Source organism: Rousettus aegyptiacus, unplaced genomic scaffold (genome assembly GCF_014176215.1).
Source record: "Rousettus aegyptiacus isolate mRouAeg1 unplaced genomic scaffold, mRouAeg1.p scaffold_m13_p_13, whole genome shotgun sequence".
In the NCBI taxonomy this organism is placed as follows: domain Eukaryota; kingdom Metazoa; phylum Chordata; class Mammalia; order Chiroptera; family Pteropodidae; genus Rousettus; species Rousettus aegyptiacus.
This window is the reverse complement of record NW_023416288.1, coordinates 47058447-47080476: the sequence shown is the minus strand read 5'-3', so window position 1 is coordinate 47080476 and position 22030 is coordinate 47058447. Positions and strand designations below refer to the sequence as shown.

The 22030-nt window shown below is 66.3% G+C and overlaps 1 protein-coding gene across 1 annotated transcript in view; it reads right to left on the bottom strand.

Moving 5' to 3' along the window:
- Positions 1-22030, bottom strand: part of PTPRN2 (protein tyrosine phosphatase receptor type N2) — a 319743-nt gene that overhangs the window by 135234 nt on the left and 162479 nt on the right. The window contains exons 7-11 of the mRNA XM_036230218.1: positions 17229-17435; positions 16548-16588; positions 16020-16378; positions 11043-11129; positions 4863-4942 (exon numbers count right to left, since the gene is read on the bottom strand). Of these exons, the coding sequence (XP_036086111.1) occupies positions 4863-4942; positions 11043-11129; positions 16020-16378; positions 16548-16588; positions 17229-17435 (774 nt within the window). The remainder of the gene's footprint in view (positions 1-4862; positions 4943-11042; positions 11130-16019; positions 16379-16547; positions 16589-17228; positions 17436-22030) is intronic.

Below are 22030 nucleotides of genomic sequence, written 5' to 3'. Positions count from 1 at the left end.
GGCAGGGCGACCAGCGCGGGAGCCACGAGCGCGCACGGAGAAGGGCCGAGCAGCAGCCCGGGGTGGCAGCTGGCGCGGCCGGGCGTCCCGCACCCACGGGCGGTGCAGACAGAGCCCCACAGCGCCGCGGGGGAAGGCCGCACGGCCACCGGTCCCGCCATGGGAGGGGACAGGAGCGCCCGTGCCTGTGGACTCTGGACGGAAAGAAACACGTTGCTGAGAAAGACGCAGGCAGAGCGTGCGTCACACGGGGGGCCACACCCTGACATGACGAAATGCTCACGGGCTTGACACGACGCTCCCGCTGGCACCACTGATCACGGTCACTTTGGAGGATCAGTTTCAGCCCTCCGGAATGAGGGTTCCTGGGACTTTGTGTGATTGTCACGAGAAAAAGAAAGATGTCAAAAATAAGCTTGCAAGAAGAAAGTATAAACCACACAGGAAACGGTCCATAATGAGGAAAGGCCAGCACAATTCGAAAGAAAAAGCAAACAAGGGAATTAGTACCCAAAAAAATCAAGATAATGTAATAATCTGATGAGGTGACAGCAGCAGAAATTAACAACAAGAACAACAGCGGAGTGCGCACAGGCCCCGAAGCAGGTTATGGGAAAAGTCCAGTAAAGCAAGAAGTCTGCCAAGATGATCGGGAAAGAAAAGAAAGCAAAAATAAATACTGGCAGGAATGACTAAGTGACGACACATAAAGCAGAGATTTACAAAATCACGAGAATTCTGTAAACAACGTAAACGCAATTGGAAAACATAAATGGAATTGGTCATTTTTAGAAAAAAGTCAACACGCCAAAACTGAATCGACAGGCGGGGCCGCAGGCGGCTCGGCCCCCCACAGGCCACGCTCGCAGGACGCGGGCGCCTCTCATGGCAGCCGCACTGCTGCACGAGCTGCTCTGACCTTGAGACGAACCAGACGAGGAAAATACGAGGAAGGAAAATGACTGAATTCCAATTCTCAAAAAAAAGAGCAGCAGACTTCATCCAGCACAGGAAAACTAACCAAAGCAAACTTCCGGACCAGAGGGTCCCTCCCCAAAACGCAAAACGGTCCTGCATCGGCTCGGTCCCTTCACCGAGAGGTCAGACAGGAAGAAACAGCAACCTCAGACATTCAGGAACGAGGAATTCATCCCCTCGAAACTTTTAAAGTTCAAGAAACTGGAGCTACAACTTCCTTAATCCGATAAACACTCGGTACTGAAATCTTTTGGCAAAGACCATCCTTTGCCGGGATGACGTTCTTACACGTTTCTCTTCAGGCCGGGGAGAGAGCGTGGCTTCCTCCTACTCATCAACACCAGGTGACTCGACTGAGCGAGGAGAAACCGCGAGAGGTACAGCGTTTGAAAGGAAGAAAATGACGACGTGCAGGTGCCGACGGTATGGCTTCGTGCATGCAAAACCTATAATCGAACGAATATAAATAACGCGATATTTCCTCAAGGACGCAAGACGCGAGGCCAAAATGCAAAACCCTGTGCGGATACCCCAGCAGCAACTAGTTATCGCTCTTCCTTTCTTCCTTTCTTTCAGTTGAGATGTTTCTTTTTTTCTAGCTTAAACGAGATGTAATTGAAATGTAACATTTTTAAGTGTGCAGTATACAACGGGGTGACTCGATACATGATTTGATACACATACGCACTGTGGAGTGATTATGACAATAGACTAGTGAATACGTCCACCACCTTGCAAGGTCACGTTTACGTGTGTGTGCATGTGTGTATGCGTGTGTGTGCATTTGCACACATGTGTGTGCCGTTTGCATGTGTGCACGTGTTATGTGTGTGCGTGCATGTGTGCACATATGTGCACGTGTTACGTGTGTGCGTGTGTATTTGCACACACGCGTGCACCGTGTGCATGTGTGCACATATGTGCACGTGTTATGTGTGTGCGTGTGTATTTGCGCACACGCGTGCGCCGTGTGCATGTGTGCATGTGTTATGTGTGTGTGTGCGTGTGCGTGCTGTCACACGAGGGCCCCGCCCGGCCCGGAGCACCAGCAGCCGGCTCCGAACGGCTTCGCCCTGCTGGAAACCAAAGGCCGGACGCTCACGGGAGAAACGGGAACGGCCTCCGGCAGCTGTCGTCACAGCCTGGCTCCTACGCTGTCATGTGACGTTGGGGACAGAAAAGGGCAAGAGACGTAGGCCCCTCTGCTCTCCACTCGCACGTGTGCGCGCACCCCACAGCCCACACTCAAACGGCTGTGACGGATTCCCAGACGGCCCGCTGAGAGGGGCCCCGAGGGCCCCGAGAGTCAGCACCAGGGACAGCGACAGCCCGCGGCCGCCGGTGCCCCGCCACCCCGTTTCCTGACCGGATCGGGGCCTCGCGGTCCCCCCAGCAAGTACCTGGCACCTTCATCTTGCACATTTTGATGACGCAAAGCACTGATTGCAAGTGTCTCAGCTGGTAATAACTTCACTTCATTTTTCTTCAAATGTGTTTTTTATTCGGTTCACAGATGAATCCAATTAGCATATCATTGTGACTGATTAAATATGCCTCATGTAAATTTACGTGTCAAAACACACGCTGAACTTAAACAGAGAGGCAGGGCTGCCAGGCCGCCGTCCCCCGCTTTGCGGGCACAGCCCGCTCGGAGCTCGGAGGCCGGAGGTGGGGCGTGCGGCGACCGGCCGCAGGCGGAGGGGGTCGCGCGGACGGCCAGCCTCACTCGGGCACAGGGGCGGGCGGGATGCAGACGCTCCCTCCGGCTCCCCTGACAGGAGGGGCCCCGTCTGCACCCAAGGCTGGCACTTCAGATGGGCTCGTCAGGTGAGGAAACTCGTCCCCTGCTCCAGAACAGGTCCCTGGGCACTCGTGCCGGGCCGTCGTCTTGGCCGGCAGGGCGAGCGAACACGGGGGGCGTCGTCCGCCCCCGACTCCCTGGCTCCCTGAGTCATGGCCGCCCCAGCCTGACGGCCAAACCCCTGCGTGAGGCGGAAAATCGCTGTCTCATCGCCGTCCGGCCCGGCGCCTCGGCCGACCTGAACCGCGTCTGCCCGCGGACCGCCAGGCTGCACGGCGACACAAAACAATTCCTGCGAGTTTAGAATTCGTCCTTGTTAACACGAGGCCGAGCCGAGCGCCACGAGGACAGTGTCCTCCGCGGGGTCACCGCTCTGCGGGGCCTCAGATGCTCTCGCTCGGCAGACGGGGCGGACAGCGCCGGGCCGGCCCCCGGTGCCCAGAGCGGGGCCCGCCGCGCGCGCCCGTTTCTCTGAGTCCTTTTCCTGTTCAGCATCAGGCACGTTCAAAACATCAGAGCCGTCCAGATACAAAAGGAATTAACTGTCAGGCTGTGCACGTTATCGATTCTTTTACACATACAGCAAGCAACACGGCCTTGCGCAGCCGTGGCGGGTGCTGCAGACGCACTGGGAGAAGTTCGCGAGTTCGAGCGTCTGGAAAGTGGTCGACTTGACGCTCGAACGCGCGGTTCGCGTGCGATTTCACCCTCAGAGCAGCACTTAGTGCATAAGATGGACAAAGCTAAAATGACCAAGAAATGAGATTCCCAGATGTCAACCTCGTTTTCCCCAGAAAGCAATGAAACCGGCGTTGGGCCACTGCTGGAGGCTGCGCTGTCCTGAGTAAGAAAGATAAAAAGACGTCACTGCATCTTGGTCACCGCAGCGTCCCGAGCGCCCACAGGCTCAGTCGGCCAGGGGCGGAGCAATGGTCAGTACGTTTCTGTGTGAAAATGACCTGATTTGGGCTTAGACATGCTCGATTATCACTTATGCTGGGGAGCCGGGTCGGTCAGACAGATGGGAGGGAGCCGCGGGGTGGAGCTGCCCACGCAGACCCCGCCCTCCTCCGGGCAGGTGATTGGTGACAGGTGCCGACCTCGCCTCCAGGCCCACAGGAGGCGGCTCGGCTGCCTAGCGACGCTTTGCGACCCAAAGAACCTGGCCCCCGGTGCCCCCTGTCGGCGAGAAAGGCTGGCTGCCGAGGAGGCCAGGACACCCCGCGGGGGGAGCCCCGCGGCAGCCAGCGCAGCCGTCAACAGGGCGGCGGCCACCGCGGCGCAGAGACTGGTTCACGGGCGCCGATCACAGCTCCAGCAACGAGAACCGGACATTCGAATCCGTGGACCGGCCGGAACGCCCGGCTGCGTTTCACATTTGGGAGAACGGGCTGGAGCTCGTCAGAAGGAGCTCCGCGTTAGCAGCGCCAGCGCTGGGCTGCGATCGGGCCAGGGCCCGTCCGGCCGTGTCCCTCACAGACGACGACGGCACACGAGGGCCCTGACCGCCGGGCGGCACCCCGGAGCCGAGAGCCAGCACGCGCGGCTCCGCGATGCCGGCCACGCCCCCCACACGGCAGGACGACCGCACAGCGCTGCACACGGCAAAGCCAGAGACTGGCCGTTGAGGACGCCGCGAAGTCCCCGGCAGCACTCTGCGCGCCGAGACCCCGGTCGGCGGAGCTTCGTGTGCGTGACGGGGACCGCCCAGGGCGTGCGCGGGCCCGACCAGCAGCTGGGCTCTAAACCGAGACCGCGACCAAGCGCTGGCTTCTGCCGGGCCCCGCGCTGTCTCGCTCGGTGGCCGGCTGAGGGGAGTCGGTGCTCGTCAGGGGCCCTCGGGGCCAGCCGGGAGCGAACCCGCATTCGGTACGTCCTCACTGGCCGCCGCGGACCCCGGCCACTGCCCTCGCACACCGCCCTCGACCCCGGAGGGAGCGGCGTGGCTGTCCGCCCGGCCACGCCCCACAGCCCGGCACGGCCCCGGGCACGCCGCAGTGCTCCTTGTCACCCTCATAAAGCCGGGGCGCGGTGGGGCGTCCTCCCCGCCGCCCGCGGGGCGCGCGTGCAGGAGCAGCCTTACCTGCCGCCTTCGCCACGTCCGCCGTCGTCACGTTCCGGGCGTTGGCGCTCACTCTGAAGGTCACGGCTGGCCCTAGCACGCTGGAAGAGACGATCGAGAAAGGCGTTCAGGGCCGGCGTGGCACGCGGTGCCGCCTCGCCACGGCCGTGCGGGCCGCACAGACGCACTCGCCGGACGCACTCGCCAGGGCCCCCGGGGGCTCTGTTCGCGACACTGGGCCTCTGCCCGCTTCCCAGAAAGTCCCCTGACAGGCTCCGCCTTCCACACCCGCAGGGCGGTGCGCCCACAAGACCTCGAATCCCCCCAACAGCCTGACAATAACAAGCAGATATCTTGCAGGAAAAAAAATGGTTATGAAAACAGATTTTCTGCTTTTCTCCCTTTTCTCCCAAGGGAGCAGAATGAATCAAAACAGGAAGGAAAGAGACTGGTATTTTTAAAATCTTCTTGACAGGAACCGTTTAAAAACTTATCAAAGTTATTAAGAACCATTCACCATAAAAATAACTGGCAGGGAATTGGCAGGCAGAAATGCACAAAAATTTTTAGAGCTTTTTAAATACTATATCGAACATGATTTTGAAAACTATCACTTTTTCTAACAGCTCGATTCCTCTGAAGGCCTCATGTACTTTAGAAACCGCCCGGCGCGTGTCCGGCCTTCGCCAGGTGGAGCAGGAGCTCGGGGTCGGGTGTTACCGGCGGCGCCCGGCGCCCACGGACGGCCACAGGACGCCCTCCCTGCACGTCCCCTCTGGGAAAGGCCCTCAGAGGGACGACGCCGGGGAGAGGGCCGGCTCGGGCGGGCGAAGGCTGGAGACGCTGGGCCGGGTCCCTCCGGAGCACCGGCTTCCCCTCCGCACCCCTCGGTCTCCGCCCCCAGACTCCCCACCCCAACCCTCACTGTCTTGCCAAACTGCGCAGAGAGGTCCCCTCGCTTCGGCTGCTGACAGTCGGCGAGAGTCTCGAGGAGGAGCCGCAGCGGGATGAAAGGGCAGCAAACACTCCACGGAGGGCGGGGGAGAGCCGCCGGCCCGGGGCCGGGCCGCACGAGGGCGCCCGCCTCGCACCCGCGCGGCCCCTCTGCTGGAGAGCGGGCCGCGCAGCCGGGCGGGCGTCCGGCAGAGCGCGGAGGGGCCCTGCCTCCCCCAGAGCAGACGCCACAGGGCCCAGAACTGTCCCCGGGGCTGGCGGCGGGGCTGTCCCCGCTGTGACCGCTGCAGGGCCCCACGCGTCGGTGGACGGGCTCTGAAGGTCAAGAGCTCCGCGGCCCAAGGGCTGGGCGCTCCTTGCTTGGGCGGTGGAATCATCAGCGTGCACGGCTTCGGCCACCAGAATCACGCCACTCACAGCCAGCGAGGGCCCCGCGTGCGGTTCCCCGAGCAGGTGCCACCACGCCTCCCGGGCAGGCATGCCGAGGACCCGGGGGCTCTGAACGGTCCCCTTGCGAGGCCCGTCCCGTGGCCAGACGGTCCGGCTGTGGACCCGCATGCCCCGCCCGCCCGGCAGCCCCTCCGCGTGTCCGAGACTCTCCTGCGGGGGGTGTGGGGCTACGTCGCCCGTGGGTGCTGCACGGGTTCCCAGAAGCCCCGCCCTGCCTGGTGCTCGGGGGAGAAGGCGGCCCCCGGGGAGAAAGCCTCTTCTCAAATGGGGACCAAGCCCTGTCGTCAGGGGCGGCCCACCCCGCCTGCAGGGGGCGCCGAGGACGGGTCTTCCGACGGGACCTCGGCCTCACTCGGCTCGTCATTTCTCGTCTCTAAGACGTGCGGACTGCTGGCCTCTCAGCATCCAGGGGCCTTGCACGCCAGGTCCTGGACGTGACTGCCGCCCGCATGCCCCCCTCAGTGAGACTCGAGGCGGGGCGCAGGCCGGGACCCAGGCCGCGGGAGCGCCGACCCCGCCCAGCACACGCCCTGCCGGGGGCCTGGGCACACACACGGAATCATCCAGGGCTTTGTAATGACTTGGGCCACAAGGCAAGCCTGGGGGGCAACCCCGTGGGCTCAAGGCCGTTCCGATGCCCCCTCCAACTCGACCCGCTCTTAAACATCCTCACAAATCAGGGAGGCGAGACCAGGGGGTGAAGAGTCCCAGTTCCGGCCCAGGAGCCAAACCCGTTTTGCGTGAGCCTCTAACTCCCGTGGGTTCGCTCACATGTGAGGGGGCGTGTGGGGTGACACCGGGGGCGGGGCCGGGGGCGCCTCGTCGTCGCCGAGACCGTCGCAGGGTGGAGCTGAGCCTGGGCAGCCCCCGCCCGAGCACGGGAGCCCTCGCGGAGGCGCCCGGGCGGCGACGTCGCTCGGCCGCGTCCCCGGGAACCGCCTTGGGAAACGAGAATGCCGTCTTCATCGCTCAGCAAATCACGCGATGGAAACGAGGCTGCCGCGCGCATCCTGAGAACGCGTGGAGATTGCCGGCGGAGTTGGGCCGGCCGCCCGGACGCCCGCGGGGCCCTGCGGGGGGGCTGATCCCGCCCCGGATGCGGGTCCCGTGCGCTGCCCCCCCGGCCGAGCCCGCCGAGCCCGGCCGGCATCCGTCAGGGCCCGGGGACAGCCACGATTAGATTATGCAGCCATAACTGCGGGCGCCGCGCAATTACATCAGCATCTGATGCCGTTTTAATGGTCCCTAATGATGTAATAAGAAATAATGGAATTTACTTGACAGCTACATAACCATTAACAGAACGTATTAAGCATAACTCGCGCTTCCATAAAAACGCAGGCGAGCTCCGGCAGGGCCGGCTCGCGTGGCGGCCCGGGCCTCTCCCGGGACGATGAGCATCGCTGAGGACGGGCTCGTCGCGGCAGGGCCACGGTGGGCCACAGCCGTGCCTTCCCCGAGGCCGCCGGCACAGCCAGCCCGTGCGGGCCACGCCCCAGCCCGTGCGGGCCACGAGCCGGTCCCGGGGTGGCGCACGGGGCATGCACGGCTCGCGAGGGACCAAGCTAACACCGCACACGTGCGCGCACGGGGCCGAGCAGCAGCAGCCCTGGGGCACAGAGCGGGCGTGATCGGCCAGGACTGGGCCCCCGAGAAGCTGCAGCTCTGAACCATGAACGTGACCGAGAGGAGGGGACAGGGACCCCCCGCTGGGCCGCGCCATCGGGGAGGACCGTCTCCGGTGCTTGGGAAAACAACGCACAATCGGGAAACAGTCCCGAGTGGGCCCAGGGAGTTTCATTCTGAAGCGGCCTCGTGTGACCCCGTGACCCTGCCCTTCGCCCACCGTTCCCAACGCTGACCGAGCCGTGGGGCCCCCCCACCGATCACAAGGCCACCGCTGCACCTCCTCTGTCGGCGACCTTGGCCTCTGCCTCTCTCCCCTCGATGGAGGAGGCGCCCCTCACTCAGGCCGACGGCAGCCGCCGGCCGCTCGCGGGGCGGGCTCGGGGCGCGGAGCTCCGGCCAGGTGCCGAGTCTCCACGTGCGGACGGGGCGGGGTGCGCGTGGGGCGGGGCGAGCTGTGCGTGGGGCGGGGCGCGCGTGGGGCGGGGTCCCACGCACACCTCACGGGCGTCTGCGCCGTGCCGTCACCGTGCGGGGCACCCGACGCGAATCCTCGGACCGAGCGGAGGGTCTGGGGCGGAGGGTCTGGGGCGGAGGGTCTGGGGCGAGGGGCGCGGGTGACAGGGCTGTGTGGGTGCAGAGGGGCCGGGCCGGGCCGCGACGCTCGGAGAACCTGGTTCTGCAGGGGACAAGGCGGCACCGCCGGGCCGGGCCGGTGCCCTCCGCGCCCAGCTCCTGCTCAGCTGCTGCGTCCCACGGCCATGCCTGCCGGGGCCACGTCCAGCGGGACATGGGGTCCCGCATCAGAGGGAGCGCAGCTGGACGAAGGGCAGCCCTACAGGACCCTCGACGCGTAACCAGCCTCAGCGAAGCGTTAGAGGGGCTCCCAGTGTCGCCCCCAGCACCGGGATCACGACCTCCCTCCACGGCCAGACTCCCCTGGCGCCGGCCGCCACCCCGCCCGGGACCCTCTGCCGCCCAGTCACGTGGGCTCTCGTCCCCTGCGACTCGCGCTCCACGCAGCGGGGGCCTCCCGGTGGCGTCCAGCACAGAGGAGGACAGCCACACCCACCAGAGGGCCTCGCGGCCCCAGGGAGCTGCCCGGCCGCCCCGCAGGTCCCCACAGCCCCCGCCCCTGCCTCGGACGACCCCCCGCAAGCAGCACTGCACACGGGTGTGCCCCCCGCCGCACCTGGCTCGGCCCCCCCAGGTCCTGCCAGAAGTTCCGCTCCCCGAGAGCAGGGACCTCGCCCCGCCTGCGCCCCGTCCACCCTGGCGTGATGCGGAGAGCAGGTGCTCAGCAAGCGCCCGCTGAACGGGACTGGCCCTGCGAGCGTGGCCTCCGCCTGTCACGGCCGACAAGGGTCCCTCGTTAGCTGGACTCGTCTCAGGTCCCAGGGGCCAATGAAGGGGGTTGAGGCTTCGTACTCAGCGGCCTGGCCTTGGCCCCTGAGCCCCGACTTCAGGCTCCTTCCTACTCAGAATAAAAGGTGACAAACTTTAAAATAATAGCGGCAGGAAAAAGAACTTGGAAAGATCCAGAGGGTCTCACAGACCCCAGCTTCTTCCTTTGTCCATCGAACGGCGCCCGCAGACGGCCCGTGGCGCTGGGAAGCCCACGACGGGGCGGCGAAGCCATAGAGCCCTGCGCCGTGGCCCCTGCGCCCTTCCCGCGGAGCCCGCTCTGCCCCGAAGCTCGGCTCGGTGCCTGTTACGACGCCGCCCGCGCCCCGGTCGGAGGTTCTCAGGGTGGCCGAGCCGGCAAGAGGTGACGTGCCTCAGGCCCGGAGGGCCAGTCGCTTCCGTCACCCACACCCAGTCCTCTGCGGCGTGACTGTCCCCACGGCACGGGGGCGCACACACTTAGGTCTCAGGGGCGCGGTTCGTCCCAGCGTCCCGTGCGGCCCCTGAGTTAGCCCGGCTTCCTGGGAGCCCGGGGCCGTCGCCGCTGCCGGAGCACGGAGCGCGTGTGGAAGGGAGCCGCGCCCGCCCCGCAGCCCCCACCCCGCTCCGGCCCGGCGCGCACGGGCTCTGCCGGCCCCCCGTCCCTCCCGCCTGCCGCCGCGAAGGCCCCTGCTCCTGCACGGGCCCAGTCCGGGCTCCGCACACGCCAGCTTCTGTCCCCGCTCGGCACGCCTCACCTGCCAGCGCACCTGCACACCAGGTGTGTGCCCGGCTGCGGCCGACCAGCCGCCCTCCCCTCCCCGGGCCCTGCACTCGCGGGGCGGCCATGGGTTCTTCATGCCCGGTGCTCACTGGGTGCGCCTTGCGCTCCGTGCTGGGCGCGGGGGGCCTGCGGCCGGCCCCTCTGCGGGCGTCTGCCCCCCACCCCCCGCCTTCCGCTCTCCTCCGCTGGAGCTCCCGGGTCGCGGGGCGGTGAGGTGCTCCCCCCACGCGCCTCTCCGGGCGCCCTCCGCGCCAGCCACCGGCACACCTGTCTGCCTTTCCCAGCAGGTGGGGTGTATCGGGCAGGCCAACGTCACCTGTGCCTGTGCCCGGCTCCTAGCCTGAGGCCGGGGCACGGCAGGTGCTCACGTGAGTGACAGGGACCGGCGTCTGTAGGCCATGGCGGAGGCTCCTGGCTCCACGTCCTCAGGGTGGGGGATCGGCTCAGCCTTGCCTTCCGGTCCTGAGCCAGGCTGCCTGCCCTTGGGCCCCGTCAGAAGGCCCCCGCCCCCCGCAAGGCTGTGCGCGACCTGCCCGCCCCCGCGCCTGACGACCCCCGGGCCCTGGATCTGCACATCGCCACCTGCTCCCTTTACATGGGGCTTGTCCTCAGAGCTCCGCACACTTCCCGGGAGGAGGAGGTGCCGCCCTCGCGTGCACCCCCCCCCCCCCGCAGCCCCGACGTCCCCCAGATGCACGGGGCCTCGCGGACGCGTCTGCAGGCGGCAGTGCAGGCGGCAGTGCAGGCGGCGGGGACCCCGGAGCCTCCGGCGGTCGGGGGAGCCCGTGGCGGGGACCCCTGCCCGGCGGGCCCCGCGCCGCACGTCACGGCTCTCATAATCGCGCTCCGGTTCCAGCTGTGTTTAAATAACTCGCCCAGCCCCGCGGGGGCTCCTGTCATTTGTCGCTGCCGCAGCTCCTCTCTGGCATAATTAACGGGAGCCGCAGGCGCGGAGCCCAGTGTGAGGCGGCAACGGACCCCGAGGACCCCGAGCCCCCACTCACGCGACGTCCGCGAAGACGCTGGCAGGCAGGGGCAGGAGGCGGGCGACGTCCTCCAGCAGCTCCGTCCCCTTCTCCGGGCTCAGGGCGCTGTGGGCAGAGAGCAGAGGGGGAGCAGGTGACCCGCGGGGCTCACGCCCGGTCCCCACGGGCTCCCGCCCGGCCTCGGGGCTCTGAGCGCCTGCTGCTCGCGTATTCCTGTCACACGGTGGCCGGGCTCCCGGGGCAATGGGGATCAGGTGCTTCTTCAGCCATGATGAATCACCTGAATTTTCCAGCAATAAGACAAACAATTCAGTGCAAATGGAATTGTTAGGACGTGTAATGGGCCCACGATGCGTCCACCAGCTCATCTCAGCCTCAATAAAAAATACAATAAAGAGGAGGGCGGGAAGGGGAGACGGGGGACGGGGGAGCAGACGCTGCCACCAAGCCGCAGGCCGGCCAGCCGAGGGGACAGAGGGAGCCCCCTTTCCGTGACTCACTTCCAGAGCGAGCCGTGAGCCGACGCACGGCCGCGTCACGGTCAAGAACCGACAAGACGAACGGCCCAGCAGCCGCGGCTCTCCACAAGGGGCGCGCGTTCCGGGGTGACCCCGCGAGGCCGGCCGCCCCGACGGAGCCGCCCGCCTGTCACCCAGAGTTCCGATGGCACGTCTTGGACCCAGCACCCGGTTTGCGAGTCATGTGCTGCCTGCAAACGCTTCACCCCAAGGAAGTGCCCCACCGATGGTCACTCGGAACCCGAGGCACAGCCAGGCTTGCGCCCCAGCGGGCCTCACCCGCTGCTCCAGCACATGCGGGCGGCTGCCGCCCGCGGGGCTTCCTCTGCAGTGGGGGCGCCAAAGTCGCCAACGAGTAATCGGAGAGTGTGCCGTCCCGGGTTCAACCGCGTCACCCCAAGTCCACACGCTGCGGGTCCAGCCCCAGGGCCTCAGAACGCGGCCCTGCGCGGAGACCGGGCGGGGGCAGAGATCCGCCTGGGGCGAGCTCGCTGGGGCCGGTGCCGAGCATGTCACTGGCGTCGTCCCAGAAAAAGGCGGCCGAGACCCTGAGACAGACGTGCACGGGGGGGGGGGTCTGCCGGGCGCCGCGTGTCTGCGGGGAGGCGGAGGCGTGTGACCAGCGACTGTGACGCGGCTTCCAGAGGACGAGAGGGAAGGCTTCACGGAGCAGTCCCAGCCCAGCGACTGCTGAGGAGCGGGACTCTGTCCAGGAGAGCCAGGAGCCGGAGAGTCCGCGGCGGCCTCAGGGCGGAGACCGGGGTGACGGGGAGCCGAGCGGGGGAGGAAGTCGGGTGGGCCGCTGTCAGGGCGTGAAGGGCCTCGTCCTCCGCCGGGAGGCCCCACGGGGTAGGCTGTGGGCCCTCGAGTGTCCCTGGTGCATGAGCAGGGCTCAGGGAGGAGAGTTTATAAACAGAAATGTGGATTCATTGACGATGCCAGGTCCTGAGGTTCTTTAATTCGTGGGCTTGGGGGCCACTCGGTTAAAGCCGTTTACACTGTCTGCCGATGGAGCCGGCCCCTTAGGCTCCTGTCGCTCTCGCGGTGAGCTTTCACCTACGTTCCTCATCTGAATTTCAGAACAGCCCACTGAGTTCAACTGAGACACGCCTGACTCCCTGAGGGGAAAAATTATGCCGTGTTTATCTCTGCGTCTCGCTCCTCCGAGTGCCTCCAGTGCGTCCACCGCGTCCCCCACACGCGAGTCTCTCAGTTTATCCCGGCCACGGGCGGCGGCGCCGAGTCGAGGGCGGGCCGGAGGCAGCCGAGCCAGAGCGGGGCCACGACTCGGGGCCTGAAGACCACCGCTCTTCTCACAGACGCCCCAGAACCACCAACTGAGCACGCGAGAATTTTAGAGTTAAGAAATGTTTTTGTTTCTTTTTCTTATTAAATATAGAAACGACCGTGGTCGTTTTTACTCACTGCAGCTACATCCCTCCATCTAAACTCTTCTCGAAGGATAGTAAATCCGTCGTCATGCCAAAGATCGTACTTTAAGGCAAACCAAAGCGCCGACTGGAGACAGGGCAGGTGACCTGCCACCTGGGGGAGGGGCGGGTGGAGAGAGGAGGCTGCGTTTCCGGACAGGAAGTGAAAACGCACCTCGCGAGGCGTGGTCCGAGGACAGCGGCTCGCGGACGCCGTCCTGCTGCTGCTTGTGAGCCTGCGCGTGCTCACGACCACGGGCCACTTCTGCGAGGTCCCCCCCGTCGCCTCGAACGGCCCTTCCGCAGGGACGTGTCCCGAGCACAAGAAGAGAGGCGCACCAGGGCCTAGCACGGCCGCCCGGCCCCGAAGGATTCATCAGCTGCAGAAGTTCCCCGCTTTGCTTCAAATTCGCCTCCGTCCTGTGACCTCTTCCTGTCGCCCTGACTTCACGTTGTTTTGAACTCGTCCTTGTCAGACTGGGGATGGCTGTGGCCCTTCGTCCGGGCGTGAGCAGCCGGTCTAGGTGGTGAGGAGGACGAAAACGCAGGGGCGAAGGGCGGACCGGCACCGTCCGGCGGGCGCGGCGCGGGCGCTGCCGGGGCTGGCCGCGCCGTCCTCCGCCCGCACGATGCCGGGGGCGGTGGGGGCCGGGGCGCTGAGTTGCGGTCACACTCCCTCTCCTCACGGGACAACCGAATCCGCGAAAGTCCTTTTTTCTAAAGAATGGGATCAGATTCTTGCCAATTAATAGCTGATCTATTAAGACTTAAGCCGAGATCTGGTGAAATCTTGCCCCGGAGAATCCCAAATTACCAACCAATCTGATAGCAGAGGCGGAAACCTCAATCTCGTCCACAGCACGGACAGAGGTGTAACCTCTGCCTGGAACAAACTGCGAGAGCTCCTGACACAGAGCCGAATTCCCTGCACGATACACCTTTTATCCTATTCGCGCAGCGAAAGAAAAAGTGAAATCGGCCGAGAGAAGATAACTTTTTCTTGAATCCATGCTGTCGCAGGTGAATGTTGAAGTCCCAAAGGTGTGGGCGGGGAACGCTCCCCAGGAAACAAGCTCTGAACGTGGAGAAAGCCCTCTGTGGTGACGCTGCCTCCCTGCTGGGAGGCCAGCTGGACAGGGCGCCCGACGCGCCGGGCCGCCTCCTCGGACACGCCGACTGCTCCCTGGCTGCCCTCCCGCCCGCCGATTGGCCCTGGTGCAGACGCCGGCCCCGGTGGCCCGTCCTGCTCGAAGCCTCCAGACAACGCTCCTTCTCCTCTGTGCGGCAGCTGAGCCCCAGGACCCCGAGCGAGGGCACCGCGGCCAGTGCCTCCCGCAAGCACCATCACCTCATGCTGCGAACCAGCCACTGGGTATTGGGACACGAGGGCTCCGATGTGTTGGGGGCGGGGGGGCTCCCAGGGCAGCTGTGCAGTGGAGGGCCCGTCAGCGACCGCACACACACGCAGATGCACACGCACACACAGCACGCACTACACATGCATGGACACACGCACACACGCAGACACATGCACACACACGCACGTGCAGCACACACATAGCACACTACATGCATGCACATAAACATATATATGCAACACACAAACACACACATAAACACATGCACACAGCACACACTACACACATGCACATCACACATGTGTACACAGTACACATATGCACACAAACATAAACACATATATACAGCACACACGAACACACAGCACACATATGTACACATGCATACAGTACACACCACACACACGCACATCAGCACGGACGTATATACGGTACACACATACACACACGTGCACAGCGCGCACACATGCACTCACGGCACACACGTGTCCACACCGTACACATACACGCACAGACATAAGCACACACACACACACACAACACGGCGATGCTTCCCAAGGAAGGGGCGATCGTAAGCGCTGGACAGCTCAGAAGCGGTCGCGGGCTGTTGACACGTTTGGCCCACGTCACGCCGGCCTTCGCGGCGCAGAGCTGTGCGCTCAGCAGGACGCACTGCTCCGGCCACGGCTGCCCGTCTCTGCGCGGCAGGATGCTGAAGACGGACCCGCCAGGCGCTGCCAGCTCTAAGAAAGGCAGCGGGAGGCAGCGGGAGCCACGGGGAGCCCAGGCCGGAGGCGGGGATGAGGCAGACGCCTCCGAACAGAGACCTCGAGAGACAGTCGCCGCCTCGGTGCCGGCGCAAGGCGTCAGGGGCCGGGGCGGCGCCACTCACGCGAGCGAGGGCACCCTCCGACGCCAGAGCGGGCCCCGGCACCGTGCGTCGGCGGGGAGAGCGGGCCGGGCTCCGGGCGGCCCGTCCCCGCCGAGAGCATCACCGAGCCGTGCAGAAACACCGCACTCACGGACGCCGAACAGCGAAAGCAAAACTTCACACGCGTGCACACGCCGGGACACACGCGCTGCGCATGCACACGCGTGTAGCTGGACAGGTTTTTCCCTTCGAAACACCCTTTTCATTGCTTAAAGAAAACAACATTCGTACAAAACGCAGCATCCAGTGTCAGATCATCAGCGAGACGACCTGGGAAAGGGCCCGACGGCTGGCCGCCTGCGAGGCACATGGTGTTCGACCCCGGCCCCGCCGCACGCCCAGATCAAAATGGAGCCGAGGACGGACCTGCTGCCGCAAGGCCTGGCGCCCTCTGAGGCCTGTGCCCTGATACCTGGAGACCGGTGCGGGAGAGAACGCCGGAGGGGCGTCCACGGGCCTGCAGCCAGCGTCCCGCACAGGCCGGCGCCCCCTGCCCAGCCCCGGCCCTGGCCCAGCACCCCGCCGGCCCCGCCCACAGACAGCGCCGCTCGCGGGCCCTGCGGTCTGAGCGGCAGGCGGCGGCCCCGCCCGGGGGGCCGGCAGGGCTGTGTCTGGGGTTCGTGCAGCGGAGAAGCCCGCAGGCTGGGGTCCCCGATGGGAAGCGCTGGGACAGAGCGCGGCGGCCCCCCGACCTGGGACACCTGCCCCCCCCCCCCCCCGGGGCGCTGGGCCCGCCGCGCGGCGACCCGCTCACTCACTCGTCCGCCGTCACGATGTAGCCGTACTCCTCCTCGGAGGCCGTGACCGCCAGGCGCAGGCCGCCGTCCGGGCGTCCCCGCGCGCCTGCCCCCAGGGGCGCGTCCGCCTGCAGGGCGCCCGGGGCCCAGGGCTGGCGGCCCCCGCGGCCGGCGCCCCCGCCCCGCAGCGCCTTGGAGTACGTCTGGCTCCGCACGTTCTCCACGCCGGCCCGCTCCTCCTCCCACGGCCAGGCGGCCTCGGGGTCCTCCGCCTTCTTCATCTCCGCTTCGAAGGACGCGGCGGGAGGGGGGGCCCCAGGCGGGGGCCGAGACCTGGGGTCCTGTGGGACGTCCCCGAGCCTGAGGCGCAGACGGTCGACCTGGCGGAAGGAGAACCCACTGAGACGACACCTGGGAGCAAGACGGCCGCCCACGGGGTGAGGGCCAGCCGGACACAGGCGTCCCCAGGGGCGACGTCCGTACACGTCCCCAGGCCACGCGCGGCAGGGGACAGACACAGCTCTGGGCGCGCGAGACGGGGCGCCTCACCTGCTCGTCCGCCGCGCCGCCGCCGACCTGCTCCCCGCTGGCTGTGAAAGACAGAAGAGGCTGAACCCCGTCCAGAGCGTCATTACGCGGCCGCGCGGCTCACAGCCGCGGAGCCCGTCCACGCAGCGATGCGGGCGCGATTCCTGCCCCGAACTCCCCGCTTACGCCGCAGGAATCGCGCTCTGTGGGCTTCCGGGACGAGGAGGGGTCAGCAGCTAAACGGTAACGGCGGAGCCGGTCACACTGTGCAGTGTGTCCGTGTGTGCACGCATGCATCTCTGTGCATGCGTGTGTGCGTGCACACGCGTGTGTTGGGGGTGGGGTCTCTGCTTTCTCCCTGGGGCAGCCTCAGAGGTGGGTGTGAGCCTCAGGCAGACAAGCGCGCGAACCCCTCTCACGGCGCTCGTCAGCGATTTGCCCGTATCCACGCGCATAGCTCAAAGGGCCGCGCTCCCTGCCAGCCCGCTCCCCCGACTCTGAGCCTCGGCGCAGGGGCCCCGACCGCCACAGAGGGCGACGTGCCCATCGCCGTGATGGCTCCGGTGGGCGTAGCCTGTTCAGAGAGTTCACAGGCGAAGTCGCTGGGGCAAACCCCACGTCCCGGCAGAGAGGACGCGCCCCAGCGGGCAGGCCAGGGCCCCTGCCTCGGCCGTCCCTGTCCCCAGCCGGGGCGCGGCTCACCTCGCAGGCCGTCTTCGGAGCTGCCCGCCGGCTCCCTGGGCCTCCCTCCGGCTCCTCTCCCGGGCTCACGCCACTGCCCGGCCGCCCCCACGCCGTGCACGGCGTCGGCGAGCATGCGGGCCACCGCGTCGAGGTCCCCGGGGCGCGGCCTCTCCACGCCCAGCGGGAGCTTCCTGGGCTCCTTCCGGGGGGTCGGAGTCGGCGCTCCTGGAGGGACAGTGACAGTGACGGGTGACTCGCCCGGGCGTCGGCCGCACCGGTGCCCAGACGCGGGTGGCAGCCCCGCCCCCGCGGGCACGGGCGGTGCTCAGCGAACGTCCGGTCGGTTTGCCGAATGTGGACCACACGTGGCCTCCGGCCGCTACCGCGTTCGGTGCCCCTGACAGGTCAAGGTGGGCGGGGGACCCGCAGGGAACGGTGGGGGAACTCGGGACCGGCGAGGAGGACGGAGGGCAGGGCCCCTGAGGCGGCGACGGGGCCGCGCGGCCAGGCGGGGGGCCGGGCGGCTGCGTCGCGGACTTCGGGCTGCGAGGCCCGAGGATGAGCACGTTCCCTCTGGCTTGGGGAGAGATACCACGACGCGGGTGGGCGCCCGCCCGGCACGACCGTGCCCCCCTGCTGACGCCCGTCGCCCCGTCCACAGCCCGCGGCCGGCAGAGCAAAGCCTCGTGCGACTCCGTGGCCGCCGCGGCCCGTGCACCGTCTGCGCCGCACATGCAGCCGCACCCACACGCGTGGGGTGTTGCCGGTGGCTTCGTGCGGCCGCGCGAAGCTCAGGGCGCTGCCCCTGACGTGACGCGAGACGCGGGTTCCGCCACGGAGCCCCAGAGGGTGTTTCTGGCGAACGCACGCGGACCCGAGCGCGCCCTCCGCCCCCCGCCCCTTCGTGGGGCGGGATCTGCTCGCGGCTCCGCCAGACCGGCCCCGGCCTGCAGAGCCGAGCGTCCGTCCTCCGGGCTCCGAAACACACGTCCTGCCGCCAGCTGCGCCTGCAGCAGCCCCGGGGCGTCTCCCCGCTCGCCTGGGATGACGCGTCACGCCTAAGTCAAGTCACCGAGTCCCACTGCGCGCCGTTTCAAGGAGCCAGGCTGGTGCTAAGATCTGCGCCTGGACAGAATGCGCCGGCGACCTCGGCTGCGTGCCCGGCCACAAACGCGGCTTGGCGGGGTCACCGCGTGAGAATTGAAATGCAGGGGTGAGAACGCGGGGGTTCGGGTGACTACCCAGGCCCTGCTCGGCAGCGCGGCGGCCTTGTCAAGCCCGCGGGGCAGGCCGGGTCCCTGCGGCCCGCCCCTCGACGCCCCGGGGCTGTCTCTGCGCGGCAGGCGGGGGCTGGCACTGCTCCCGCACGCCAGACGCTCCCTCTCTTCTGCCCGGAGGCGCCCCTCGCCGTCGGGGTGGCCCGAGGTGGGGGCGACTCATCCCCGGATTCCCGGAGGTGGTGGCGGTCCGTGAGCAGTTTCTGCCCCCAGAGGGTCTCCGATCTAAACCGGGGCGTCGGGAGGAGGAACGCCCCTTCCTGCCGGCTTTCCTCCGCCCTTCCCTCCCCCAGAACACTTACTGCACGACCGCCCGCCACGCACAGCTGCCCTCCCGGGGAGGCGTGAAGCGTCTAACGAAGCCCTTGCTGCCGCGGAACCTCCATCCCCGGTGGAAGAGACGGGGCACGCACACGAGCACCCCGCTCTTCTGGTGGTGGCCGCGGAGACGGCGGCAGTGGGGAGGGAGAGACGCTCCCTGAGGAGGGGCCGAGGCAGGCGGGCGCGAGCCCGGGGGGTACCTGGAGGCAAGGTGCTCCAAGCAGGGGCGGTGCACGTCCCAAGGCCCCGGGGCAGGAGGGCCACAGGACAGGACAGCCAGGGCCACCGGGGAGCGGCGGGGGCCGAGCCGGCGGGTCGTCCCTGAGAACTGGCCCAGGTACGCAGGTCTCAGACCGTGAGAAGGACTTCGCTTTCACTGCGTGAGCTGGGAGGCCCTCGCTACGTTTCGGGCAGTGTGACATCATCTAATTTACAGTGTAAACGGACGCTCTGCTGCGGGCTTGACGCAGGTCCGAGCAGGGGCTCCAAACGAGAGGCGGTGCGGGCAGCAGGGTGGGGCGGCCTGGGCGGGCGGTGCGGGCTCTCTGTGGGCCCCGGGGGGCCGGCCCGGTGGCTCTGCTGCTGGACGGGGCGTGTGACAACAGCAAAGCCGGAGGAGCTGTGCGAACGTCACTTCGGATGTCGGGGGGAAGCCGGGGTGGGGAGGGGAGCTCTCGGCGCCCCGCAAACCCCCCGCCGTGCACTGTTCTGCTACATGCCAGCGTGGGGGGCGGGTGGTGTAAGGTGCTCCCGCTGGCCCAACGCAGGGCCAGACGGACCAGAAGCTCCACACGCTCCACCACGAAGGGGGGTCGGCCCGGGGAGGGGAGACGCGTTCCGGGGTCGGCCCCGGGGAGGGGAGACGCGTTCCGGGGTCGGCCCGGGGAGGGGAGACGCGTTCTGGGGTCGGCCCGGGGAGGGGAGACGCGTTCCGGGGTCGGCCTCTCGGGGTCGCCGTCGCCTGCCACTGCGGGTGTCCCGTCCGGCCCCGACCGCCGCCGGTTCTGTCCGTGTGGAACGCGGTCGACGACCCGCTCACGAAGGCGTCGCTGAGAAAGTGACACGAGACCAGACGTGCGGATGGGTCCGCGAGGCTGGCGGTCGACGAGCTCTGTGGGAAACCGCGTGCCTCCCGCAGCACGGTTCTGCGCTGGCATTTGACGACTCGGGAAACGGCTCCTTATGGGCGTCCCCCTTCAGCTCCCTTCAGCTCGGACTCATCGTGTGGAGGGCAGAGCGGGAGACCACCACGCGGTGGAGCTCGTGGTCTTTCAGGCGAAGGTCAGAAACAGGGGAGGCTTCCCGCGGGCCTCGCAGACGATTATAAAAAGGAATGTCCGCCTTCGAAATGGAATGATAAAATATAATTCCTAACATTGCCTCCTCTCATCCAAAAAAGAACCTTTTCAGGGCATCACTAGCGAAAAGTAACATTGAACACCTGCGGTGGTCAGTGGCAGACTGAACGGCCGGCCAGCTTTGGGTGGGAACCTTTACGTGTGTGAGAGGCCGTCTCCCGCGTGACCCCCGCAAACCACGCGGAGTCGCCGCAGAGGCCCTCGCTGTCCGCCATGCGAAGATAAACAGCAACGAGCGAATCCTTCTGTAAAGGTCCGGCTAACCTTGGCGGATCGCAGAGGGGGCACGCGCGGGCACGATCGAATGCCGCGTGCATCGAAGTGGAACGTTCTTGGGCTCCGTCGGCGGCGCCGCACGATTCTGAGGTCCGGCCGGCTTATCGTGACATTTTAAGTAGCTTTCAATCCTCCAAGTGGGTTCCATCGGAGCAATTACTCGAAATGTCAGGACACCAAGTGCACGAGGCCTGGAGCGGAAGATCAGCTTACACACCCGATGCTGCAGGCACAGGCTCCCGGCATTACGTGTCTTCAAAGGGTCCCCGGCCAAAGGCTACGCGCTTCGGAGAGTACGCGGCGTGTGCGGGCGACCTCACCGCGAAGCTGCCGTCCCACTCGCGACGGGCGTTACGCACACCACCTTTCGCTCCTAAGTGCCTCTGTCACCATGCCCACGCGAGTCCATCGTTCGGCCACGTCCAAACGCATACCATCACCACCGTCACCACCACCGCCGCCAGCAGCACGAGGGATCTGCTGTGCTCCCTTCGTTTAAAGAACAGACGGTGCCCTTAGCTCCCGGAGGCCAGCTCTCAGGCACCCGCGGACGACTCAGACGCGTTCCGAAGGGGCTCGGGCCCCGGGGGACGTGGGCGTCATCGGGTGTCAGCCTCCTGCCTATTTTTCCTGGACGCAACACGAGTCGAGTGAAGTGTGTCCTCCTTCCAGCTCGAGGGGCCGAGGGCTGGGCGGGTAAGTGGCGCGGCCGCTCGCTGGCCGACGCGGTGCCCGGCGGCCCCTGGGTGCGAGTGGCCCTCGCCCGCCCGGCCGTCTAGTCTGTGCCTGGAGGTCGGTGCACCCGGTCACGCGCCTTCCGTTACCTGAACCCGAAGAGCGAATTAGCGCTGGCATTAATCACGTGACTCGGTCGGCGTCTGGGTCAGTGGTCAAACTGCTTTCTGAAGGATTTTTCCGTCAGAGTCACAGGAATGGGAGTCTGCGTGCTCAGAGTGTTAACCGACTGTGGCGAGGGGAGCCGACACGTGCCGGACGAGCACATGCAGCCGTCCAGGGATGGCTCCCAGGGGTGGCGATCGAGCCCCGTGCACGTGAACGAAGAGGGCTGAGCCAGCGGAGTCTCTGGATCCCACTCAGATCGGCGACAGAGGTCGACCTCCCTCTCGGTGGTGGCGAAGTTCTGGAGGGGGCGTGGTTAACACGTTTGCAGCGAGGAACTCAGTTTAAGGTGAGATCAAACCAATGCGTACTTTACCACAATTCTTAAAAATTTAAATATGAAAAGTGGACGTGGCACTTTTAATTACCTAAGTGGGCCGGAGTTCACGGGACCTGACCGGGCGTTAGGAGTGGCAGGGAGCAGCGGGCCTGTGGCTGCAGCGGACGAAGGCGAAGCTTCAGCTCCTGGGCCGGCCCCGCGGCAGGGAGGGGGTGCGGGGACGGCACCCGCGGGGGTGGGGGGGGCGGGAGGGCGGGGACGGCCCCCCGGGGGAGCAAGGGTCAGCGACACTCTCCACACCCAGCCCTCGCCTCGGTGCTTTCTGTGTTTTTCTTCCTTTATACCTATCATTCCAGTTCTGCATGGGAACCATATGTCGCTTTTATAATTGCTAAAAAACACAACAAA